General features: G+C 48.6%; 1 protein-coding gene across 1 annotated transcript; it reads left to right on the plus strand.

Moving 5' to 3' along the window:
- The first annotated feature begins 10,225 nt into the window (after positions 1-10,225).
- On the plus strand, positions 10,226-11,135 carry LOC128728482 (putative protein TPRXL). Its single transcript, XM_053822111.1, has 2 exons — positions 10,226-10,826; positions 10,894-11,135. Exons 1-2 carry the CDS (start codon positions 10,226-10,228, stop codon positions 11,133-11,135), a joined length of 843 nt encoding a protein of 280 aa, XP_053678086.1.
- The last annotated feature ends 498 nt before the right edge of the window (positions 11,136-11,633 follow it).

Below are 11,633 nucleotides of genomic sequence, written 5' to 3' on the forward strand. Positions count from 1 at the left end.
CACGCCAAAAACAATTGCATTGTTTCACGTCCATTCGCTTCAACATTTGCCTGTGTTCCATCGGTTCATGTTCGTTTAGATCGCCGCGAGTACGTTTACTTAGTCAAATATTCTTAGTCAGTGTGCCCGAGATTGAAGGGCTGACAAAAAAAAAATACATCAGAAAATACCAGCAATCTCTTCCCTTGACGACAGGTTGTTGAAGCTGCCATCAAATTAGGGCATACAATGCCACGATCCGGTCAGCTGCCGGTGCACGCCTCGGTTCCATTCCTTGCGCTACCGCACCAGAATGTGCCCGTTGTCGCAAAACATTCGACGCGCTCGGTTGACATGGCCGCATGAGCCGGGCGACTCCTTCGATCGCACGATTGCCAGTGCGAACGCGTTCGTGGAGGCGGTTGGAATCGATGTGCATGATCGTATGCTTCTCTGTCATTGCGAGTAGCCTGATGAACGTTTTGCATCGCAATCCATCATTTTTTTGCTTGAGTTTCGCCTGTCCATTTGTTCTCATCTCCATGCTTCCTCCCACATCATATTCGCAGTGGTGCTGGTGCTGGTGGTGTATACTTTTTGTTGTCTTCTCTCGATTTCTGCGCCGCTCGTTCTGCGAGCCATCGAAAACGAGTCGAATCCCGGAATGGATGTACGAAAAATTTTGTATTCATGTCGTCGCGGCCGGTTCATTAGGCTTATCAGCGCACGGGACCGGATCGGTCAGCGCCCGAAGCCCACGTGCCCCGCCACGGCTCGTGTCCTTGTTGCGTGGCCCTCGCAGGCAAGATCATTATCATAAGACTTTGAAAAAACGCGAGCCGATATTAATTATGCTGTTATGCGCGCGCTGCCTACCTGCGACCGAGCGATCCTTCCGAGTCCCATAGAAGGACGAAGTATGCTGGCAGGTTGCATCGGCTCTTGCGCGCCGCGTATTGTTAGGTCCGGGTTGTTAAATACTTCGCATAGGCACGGCCCATAAGTGGAAAACGGGGCCTCGTTCTGCCCAACGGCGGCGCATCACCCCGTCAGGTTGTGTTATGCTCCACGTCAATTTTGCGTGCCGCTTCGCGTGTCGTTTGCATCGCGCGTGGTCGGTTTCCGGGAGAGCGAGGAAGAGTTTTAATTACACGCGGGAATGTTTTAATCGTCGGAATTACCTGCGGTTTGCGCCTCCCGAGGGAATATGATTCGATATTACATCGGTGTCGGTGTCACAAACCGGCTAGCTGATGTTTTGTGTTTTGTTTTCCGAACCGATGCACAATATCGATCGGTGTTGGCTAGCATGTTATTGTCGCCATTTTAACAGCTATTCGCGAATTGTGAAAATGGGAGCAAAAACTGCGTTAGGTTTTAAAACTTTTTAAATGACGTTTTTTTTTCATATCTTATTTGATTGTTTTTGTCATGATTGATCTCCAGTTCCTCAACATGTAAATATCATCTTAATAAATAGTTTATTACGTTTGTATTAAACCGAGATACGGGTGGAAATACTCGTTTAATTCAAATCGTAGTCCTAATCGTATACTGTAAGGCAACGAACTTTTTTATGTGGCATAATATGCCGGATGCGTCCTAGAATGTACAAGTTAATGTACATATTTGAAGTAGATTGAAAAAGATCTCTTATTACTTAAAAAGCTGTGAAGCTGTTGACAACAATTTAAACACTTCTTTCATCAGAGTAATATTTTTTTTGTTGGTCAAAACTTAAGAATCAACATGATCATCATTGCCCTGTTTAATAAGACTCTTTTGGGATATTAAAAATTGCATTACTTGTGGTTTACTCTAAACAAGTAGCGTTTAGGTCGTCGCGAATCATGAAACGATACCAGCGCGTATCCATGCCCACCACATCAATTTACCGTCCGCTTGCATTCTCAGGATGCCACCGAGTAAACGATCACATCCGAAGGGCTTCCACGGGCTCTAAACGTTCGCCGTACCACCAAAGAACAGCTGAGTCAAAAGTGCATTGGGTCCACCCGCAACCCAGAGCCGTGGCCCAAACGAGCGCATTTGGATGGCAAAAATATCGCGACGCATCATCAATAATTCAGAGCATGTTCGCTGTCACTTTGCGGGCCGATATGGTCATAAAGAACGAGTGCATGTTTGTGGCAGTGGCGATAACGCGACGGCGTGTTGGCTCGAAACGTACAAGAACTTTGAAGCACTTTTAACAGCGGCTGCAGAGGAGAGAAGGAAAAAAAACACTGCTTCAAAAACACCCCCCCAGTCTCGGTGTTCGGGAAGCCTGGAGCAAAGGAGCGAAGGATTTTTTGCCTTCCATCCTTTCTTTCCGCAACCTAACGTATCCTTGCTCACCTTGCTAGCCTTGCGCCAACGGTGACGAATCACCGTTCGGTGGAAGGAGGTGAAATGTTCTGCGTAAATGGCCCCTTGACGTGCTTGACTCGACGCTTGCAGCCATTTCGATGGGGTGGAGCGAGGTGAATCGAAAAAAAAAACACGTTAAAATATTTCACTTATTTATATGTTTATTTGTGTCCCCCGTTTTTGTGGGCAATGCCTTCTCGTCATACGTACTTAAGTGCTACAGCAAGCACGAAGACAGAGAGATAAAGAGAGGACTAGAGAGAGAAAAAGAGAAAGAGAGAAGACTCTGTGCCAAACCCTGGACCAGAAGAATAGCAATTTATTGCCACTCGGCAAGGAATCGCGTAAAGGTTGAAGGAAAAAAGAAACAACGAATCCAACTTAACATCGCGTGGAGGAAAAAATTGGAACATTCTTCCGTGCTTCATTTCCAATCACCAGCGGAGACTGTATGGCTGCAATTGCGCGCCGTACCAGCCTTGGTGCAGGAAAATTTGACGGTTTTGTGGTGGCTTAGTGTCCCCGGATGCCTCGGTGTCAATACTCATGCCAATCGGTGGTCGGTTCGAGGCTCGGCAACTGCTCCAGCCTGGTGTCGAAGTTCTGTCGCGTACACTCGAGGAATGCTGGCGCGAAGGGATGGAATCATTCCAAAGAATCCATCCCAGCAGAACCATGGTGACTCGCGCGAGTGATGCACTGGGACAGTGGGATTTTGTATTGAATTCATTTGGGACTTCCAACAAAATTAGATACAAGCATTCGATATTATTTGCTGCAATTTTTACATTATTTGCTTCTATTTGACATCAATTCGATCCTCTCGAATGCAATGGTTTTAGGTTTTGTTTGTTTTTCGGTATGATAGGAATTTAATCGATTGTATAATCATTTCATTTGCAACATTAAATCAAAACTTTATACGTGAAAATGCTCTAATTCTAAGTTTTCATGCAATTCTTCATCAAAAAGAGCCACCACCAAAAGAATTTTCTGTTCTCCAGTGTTTAGTGTTTTTTTTTCGCTCCAAATAAAATAACACTAACTATCCTCCCATGGTTGCACACCATGAGTGCGGGTGGCTAAATTGACGAAGCGAGCCGAAAGGCTTTAAAAACAGCGATCACCGATCGCTACATCCCACCGCAAACCCCGGGGGTCCTGTACGTATGCGACGCGCAATAAAACATAAAATCAACGCCCAACCCTTTTCCGTACGATCTGGCGAAGGTTTTGCGGGCTTGAAAATGAGACACTTGCCATCTTGCGGGCTGCTGCACCGTCCGATAAGTGATAGTTACCGTGGCCCAGCCGAACCACCCGTGATGGATTGAAGCTGATTTAAAATGCAGAAATGCAGTCTAAAATCAGCCCAAGAAACCTGAGCGCCTGAGCGCAATCATCGGGCGGGCCGTTGAGTGATTTGTGTGATGGACATTTTGTGACGAACGTGGTTGGATTTTTTTTTTCGCTCTCCCCCACCACCTGTGTGCGTGTGTGTGTGATGAAGTTTTTCGCGCAGTTGATGAGGAAAACCGCCCTGGTTGGCAGCGGGCGTGATGTGGTTTCTCCTCCTCTTTCGATTCGAGGCTGATGATTGGGCTCGTTTTTCTTGCGTTTTTCCACCGGCCGTTAGTTGGTTGGGGGGAACATTTTCCTCCCACTTTGCGCCCATCGTGCGGCAAGATCGAGTGGAAAGCGGAATTGCCCCGTATATCTACACCTTTACGGGTCGTCAGCGGATGACGCTCAAAATGGCAACGCGCTCCGGCTACGGTTTCGATGATTACATCATTTTGCATAAAACCATCCGCGGCGGCGTGCCTCCATCACCAAGACCCCGGGTAGGTAATTATCATCTTCTACCGGCCTCGACCGGCCCCGGGACAGGACGTGGAGTTGCGCACGCGAACGTGCAGCGCAATCGCAAAATATCAATTGGCCGGCACGGCGCAGGTATGGTTTGGGATTCATTTTGTTCGTTTTTGGGTACGCAACCGTCCGCCCCTTTTTGGCACAACGTCCCCGTGGGGATGCGAGCTGGGCGAGGCAATTGCGAGCGCGCGCGCGCGAGCTCGCGGCTAGTGCGTTCCGGGCGGCCATTTTGAATACATTTTCTCTCCCCCCACATCACGTTCAATCGCGGCAATGGCGATTCGGACGCGTCGCTGTTGAGGAGCCTAGCTTAAGGAGTTGGCGTAATTATTGGTGACCGTCCTAGGGCCAACTTGTGATCGGACGGAGGTTTCTCCGGTGGTGTGGAGAGTACATGAGCGGAAGAGAACAAAGCGCGCACTTTTGCATTGAAATGCGACGACATTTGTGTGTCTCTTTTCGTTGCAATGCGTTCGGTGGGATGAAAAAAGTACACGCACTCGAGAAGGAAAACCACCTCCTACTCCAGCCGGTGATACGTCGTCGGGCGCGTCGGAATGCCGAGTCGATCGGACGGGGCGAGGTTTTGCATTTTTATTTCCTCCTCGCAATAAAATGGGGTTTTATTGCTCCGTCGGTCGCACCGGGGTTTTTATTTCATTTCTCGGAAGCGCAAAACGTGCCCCGAAACGAGTGCCAAGCGACTGACGATGTGCAAAAAGAAAACGTTGGCCATCAAAACCAAACCGATCGTCCACATCCTTGAGGCACTCGATCGCACCCGTTCTAGCGCGCTTCGCGAGAAATCAAAGCCCGGCGTCTTCGCTTTTCCCTTCACTACTCGCGAAACCTCGGGTGTTCCAAACGCGAGCCTCGAGAGTGATAGCAAAGGCCACGTGTCAACCTTCCATAACGTTGGGGTTTTCTTTATGTTTTTTTTTTTTGCTTCGTCTCACCGTGTTTCGCGGATCCGCAATTGACACGCAACCCGCGTGGCATAAAACCCGGCGGCTGTCAGTCACGAGGCTCGAGCCAGTGGTCGGCGATTGGGCGGTTGGTAGCAAAGTTTAGGCTCATGAAAAACCACTCCGTTTGGGCTCGCGAGTTGGCGAAGGACGTTGGCAGCGCAAAAAAAGGAGACCTCAATCCATCACTCGCGCTCGAGCGAAAAACACGTTCGCGTGAGGTTTCGAAGGAGCCGGCCAGCAAACGGCTCAAATGGATCAAATGATGGATTTAATGTCGTCGAAGGATCACGAGATGGATTTTATTTTTTATTTCGTTTTCACGATTTCAATGTGTCAAAGCACAAAGATTGCCTTTTTTCGGCATCCTTTTCCAATGGTCGTATAGTAAATTATTATTCCTTCATGCCCTCAAGGATCTTATCATGCGTAAATCCACGCTAACGGCTATTGCGCACGGAAGGAAATTAATATTTGATGATTGTTCCAAAGCTTTCCTCAATCATCTCTTGATTCATTTACGATTCTTATTAGATAGGAAGAAAAGTCAAGTTTCTAATCATGATACTGTTGGATAAAGTACGTATTTCTCATGCTTTTGCAGGACTTTTTAAATCTTAGACCGTTCGTTCATATGGAAAATCAAATATGTATTCTGCAAACATTTTGACTTCGCATCCTCGTGCTTCCTCGTTTTGTGAATACCATTTTTCTGTCACGTTAATTGCGACTGAAATATGACCACCAATAACTGCTTGACGAACGACTCCTTCTGCTTCTCGAGTGAGACACATTACAATGTACGCTGTCGCGGAAAAGGCTCTTTTTCAACGGGTTCTTGCGCAGAACCCGTTCACCAGCTCGCTGCTTGTCCCAGACCAACAAAAAAAGCTCATCTCCAAGGGCGACCCATCAGGTGGTAAAAGCTTTTTCTTTTCACCCAACCCAAAGCAGACGGCCACCAGCGAGCCATCGAGCTCTGCTAATTATAATTTCGTTTGAATGGATCCAGCATCCTTTCGGTCCATCCGCACGAGAACTCCCTGGGGGGTGACAACGTTCCCGATTGTCAAAAGTGTTGTCCCGCCGGAATGGGGGTTGAGCAAACGAACCAAAGCAACAAAAAACCCACCAAAAAACCACGCAAACGAACGAACCACACAACCTCGCGCTCGCATATCACACGCTGAGCTGAATTTCAATGCGAGGCAGGACATTTTTCGGAATCCCACCCGTCTGGCCGGACCACCCAAGCTGTCATCGTGGGAGACTTTTTTGTGTTTGGTGAAAAGTCCCACCAGGCACTTCATGTGCGGCACGTCGATCCAGCATCCGATGTAGACGCACAAAGAAGAAGTGGAAAAAAAAAATGTAAAACAAACACACATTTCTCTAGAGAAATTCGGCAGCCAAAAGGGTGTAATTGAGACATCCGGTGGAATGCGTTTTCGACGGGTAATGAATTTACGCTCGTGGACCACCATGGCTTGAATCTGGTGTCTCCTGTTTGAAGTGACATCCTCATGTAGGTTTTCGAGGTGCATCTTCAACAACCAACGTCCAATGAGATCGTCCCGTGCCAGCCTGTCTCGAAGGCTCCGAAGGGTGTTCGATAATTAAAAGATTATTTCAGCCACCGGGTGCATTCCCTCGCGTCCGACGGCCCTATTTTCCACGATGGCACGATTCCGCACGTTCGCTATCACACGGGGCCACAACGGCTGGCACCGATTGCAGCGAGAGCTGCTACCAGGACAGTCAGCCACACTGGTGACATGATGGAAAACGACATCGAGCTGCAACCGAGCGATCGCTACCCGCGGAACCTGCGTGCGCACTTTTCCTAAATGGTGTGCTCTATGACAAACAACATTTTACTAGAATTAAACATTTCCCGCGCTCTCCTGCCCACTGGACGCATTCCTTCGTTATGGCAAGGGCCTGTGGTGAGCAACCGGCACCGTAGATGGGCATGGTTCGTCAAGCTGGCTGGCCGACCGAAGGGGGATCTATGATCCGGTCCGGTCCCCAAGGCGCGTCGTCCACCACAGACACGGTGGCACTCCGTCCCGCCGGTTGGCAACAGTTTGTCTCGGCGGTGTCATTAATTTATGCTTGCGGGCTTGGGCGCGTTTTGGGATCCCTCCCAGGGATGGGATACTGCGCTCCGGTGCGACAGGTGCTTCCTTACGCGCTTGGGGCTCCCGACGGTTGGTCCTCGAGATGATACCGTTGGGAATTGGCATCGAGGTATGCTGCACGATGTATGGGCCACCTGAACAGCCAGCTAGAACCACGTGACAGCGTTAGTTAGCGAAGGGCACGTTCTCGTTAACCGGCCTGCGGTGATCGTGATTGGGACTGGCCTGGCCTACCGAACGGGGTGTCCTTTTTCTAGATCAACACCTTCGGTTGGGGTTTCTTTTTTCTCGTCCGTTAGCGTTAGCGTTACCGTTTTTTGTTTCCACTGTCATTGGAATTATTGTCGGCGGTTTGGAGGTGGAAATCAAAGTGGAACAATGTCGTTCAGTATCGCTTCCAATGATGCTGGACAGATACGAATCGTGGTGCTCAACGTGATCGGTCGTTGTGGAATTGTTGGAAAAACTAGCCGATCGTGGGATCACCTAATAGATGAATGAATACAACTCATTTTTAGTTTATTTATATGTTAAAAGTTTATCCATTGTAAATTTTTTTTTCGGTTTAAATATCATCAGTTATGATGATTACAATTTTTATAAAGCTTTTTACTGGAATTCGCTTGTAATTAATGACTATTTTGACAACACATAATAAAAGCAGCTTTTTTACGCCTTTTCTTTTCACAAAACAGAATTGGGTTAATTTGAAACATTAATTGATTAATCTCTTATCAGTTTAGGTTTATGATAAATATTAAAAAATACCCTGCTAAAAACCTTTTTGTGTTGTGCTTTGGTTTCTTTATATTTCTTAATAGATCACTTTGAAATATCTCTCCAACTTCCAGAGAAAATACTTCACAGTGGCTTTTCCAGTGGAAGATGAGAAAAAAATGCCTGAATTCGTAATTTGTCTTTGCCACTAGACATCATGGTGCAGTCGAGTTTTTCTTTCTCTCACTCTCTTTCTCTCGCTCTAAATATATCCCGCCGTGCCGTCTTCAATTTTGCCGTTAGTGATCGATCGATCGCTGGTGCTGATACGCACGGGAAAAATGAACCAGCACAAGAAAAACTCCCTCTCAGCACACCGCGTACGCAATTGCATCTCACGCGCCTCGCAACATATCTGCACCGTATCACAGCAGGGACTGGTGGTGCGCAGTTTGGTGCCCAAAATGGTGCGCAGTTGTCATGCATAAAAATAGAAAACATATCTCGTCCGTCCGATCGGTGCGGCATGCCCGCGATGCGCGCCCAACTTGTCAGCGTGCGTCAGTCGGTCTGCGGCGACACGCGTGAACCCGCGCCTGAGAAAAGGCTTTTCCGAGGACGTACGCCTGGTTCGGGATGCGAGCAATCCGCGCTTACCACCCGGTTGGTGGCGCACCATCCGGGCACGTCATAATTTTGCGCTTCATTAATAAAATGCGGCACGATTTCGAAAAGCGAGCGAAAGCCGCCCGGGCAAGAGACCGACCGGCTCCGGGTCCCTGGTTCCGTGTGTGTGGTTTTATGCGCTCAACCATCGATGATGTCGGTCGTGGCGTGGTCCGTGGTAGGGCTGGAGAGCCCGGTTTGCGGGGGTGGCTAAAAAAGGCAACCAGCAGAAGCTATCGAACTTTCCCAATCGGTAGAGACGGTTCGCCAAATTCGGGCGGAATATTTTATTAATGAAATACCTTACCATACGCGCAAGCGGTGCAAGTTCGCTGGAGGAGACGGAAACAGACGTGACGGGGCTGGAGTGGCGGGGTGCGGAAGTTGCGATGAAAATGCACTCGTCGCGTGAGGGATGGTGCTGTATTTAGTGCGTCAAGATCGCCGGGTTGCGATTCTTACGCGGAGAAAATCATGAGCCGTATGATTTACGCTTCTATTAGGCCTCATATAAAATTGAGTAAAATATGGCTCGATCGCAGTAATGAAGACATTTGTTGAGCATAAAGCTGAACATGCTTGTGAAAAGGGTTTTTTAGATAAGGATATTGTGTAGAAAAAATGAGTGTAAGGCTGTAAAATAGATAGTAGATAGAGCGTAAACAGAACAGATCATATTTTTTAAAATAAATATTACACATTTTTTCTAAAATAATACTCAATTTAACGCTACGAACTAATACCTTTATATAAAGCATAACATTTTCACTAAAAGCCACCAACTAAACTCTGCTTTAAATGTGATCTTGTTTAAACAAAAACTCCCAACCCCCTTGAGGGCTTTTAGAGAGAAGCAAAAAATGGCTTCTATCGTAGATTTCTAGCGAAATAGCGAAGTCTGAGTAATAAAAAAAGAGTGATCAAACGCGCCCTCCCGGGGTGATCGATGCGTGGCTCGAGCTGATGTTACATTGCCATCACCGCTACCATATCCAACCGAACCGGACCGATCGGTTTGCAGGCGCATGCACCTAGACCGAGCCCAAAAAGTGCAAATGCACCATCCATCCATCAATCCGTGCGTTCGCTGGCACGCATCCAGTTGCACACGCATGCGCACCTTCGATCGTCGGTTTTGGTTCGAAACGATTTATCTCGATTTGGCGCCTCGCTAATCCCTTTTCGTTTCCGATTGCGCAATATGCGCTGGCCCTGGTAGACGACAGCCACCGAGGATGATCATTTCATCATGCGATCGGGGCTCATACATGTTCGGTTCTTTTTTGTTGTTGTTTGATGTTCTGTTGTGGTGTGTGTGTGTGTGTTTTTTCCTGCAGCTTGCGAATTTCCCCCATAAACAACCCGTACCGGTGCATGCCATTTTTCCATCCGCTTCTGGCGTGCCATTTGTCGTGTCGCAACAAATTGCCAATAAAGCGTACATGTCGTTCTGACACTTCGTTTTCTCTCTCTCTCTCTCTCTTTCTCGCACCCTAGGATGATCGGTCGCCGATGTCGTCCGGCAGTGAATCGGACGATTATTCGCCACCGGATTCGCCCCCTCCAGGACCTAGCGTAAGTTCGTCTAGCAATAGTAATGCCAACAGCAGCAGCAGCACCAATCAGCAGCAGGGTGGTTCGAATGAAAAGTCCGTGCCAAGAGGCACCACCGCGAGTTCCGGTAGCTCGAACGCTGCCGGAGCGTCAGCGGCAGGATCAAGTGTGCTGACGGCGTCGAATGCGGCGGCAACCATCTCCGCCATCCAGCAGCAAATTCAGCAGCAACAGCAAGCCCTCCAGCAGCAGATCCAACATCGCCAGCAGCTGCAGCAGCAGCAGCAGCACCACCAGAAACACCAGCCCAAATCGGCCAAAGCAAAAGCCAACTCTTCCTCGTCATCGTCCTCGTCACTGATGAAGGTGAAACAGGAACCACCATCCGGATCGTCCTCGGTGGCTTCTCCACCGGCAGCGGCCGCAGTAACCACGACAACCAGCGCGCAACAAATCACGAGCAGCATGATCTATCCTGCCTCGGCACTGAGTAGCCTCCCGCAGGACGTTCTCATCAATCTACTCCAATCGGGCCAAATACAGCTACACAGCGAAGGAGGTTCGTAACAACGGCAAAAGAGCGTTTCGTTTCAAACTACCATTCTAATGATGCATCCCGTTTTCAGGTGGAACGCAACAATTCGTCACCATTCCGCTGCCCTTAATGTCGACCGGAAAAGTGACCACAACGAAATCGTCCACCACCAACGGACAACCGAAGGTTCCATCCTCCAGCTCACCACCGAACAGCTCATCCGTGGGTGGGCACGCTTTTCCGACCACACCAACGCGAACCAGCAGCGGATCAGGCTCTTCATCCCGACGAAACCCACCGCTTTCCACCATCAAGACTGAAGTGCTCGACTAGCTTACCGGTGGTGGGTTTGTTCTGTGCGCGCTTTCGAGGCGAAAGCATCCCACAAAAACCACACCTTCTCTTGTGCGTAGAAGCTGTGCGATTTTTTCTCTTTCTTTATCTCCTGGGCTGAGGGCGTCCTTTCGCACGGTTGCAGCTGCTGTTTCGTCCTGCAGAGCTGCGGCCTGTTGATTTGTTATTAGTGTCATTTCCCACTTGCTTGATGCATTTATGAATGAGCTTATAGCAAACGGCGAGCGGCGTGAAGCATGTGCAAGTAAGTAGGAGCATTTATGGTGGTAAAGATGTAATCTTTACCAGCTGCTTTCACACCGGCACCAGCTCCTCCATTCGTTTCAACTAGGAAATGAATGAGGATGTTGATTGTATGCCTGGTGGATCACAAGAAGGCACCCGGGATGATAGGACGAGGCGTAGATTGTGTTGCTTTTTTACCTTTTGTTTCTAGCTCTAAAACCGACGGACGATGTGACGTGTTTGTTCCTCGCG

This window comes from Anopheles nili, chromosome 2 (genome assembly GCF_943737925.1).
Source record: "Anopheles nili chromosome 2, idAnoNiliSN_F5_01, whole genome shotgun sequence".
Lineage (NCBI taxonomy): Eukaryota > Metazoa > Arthropoda > Insecta > Diptera > Culicidae > Anopheles > Anopheles nili.

Excerpts from the sequence above, each read along its gene's own strand:
- LOC128728482 (XM_053822111.1), top strand. The coding sequence starts at position 10,226 with ATGTCGTCCGGCAGTGAATCGGACGATTATTCGCCACCGGATTCGCCC. Across the intron at positions 10,827-10,893 it reads ACAGCTACACAGCGAAGGAG|GTGGAACGCAACAATTCGTC; the intron begins GTTCGTAACAAC and ends TCCCGTTTTCAG.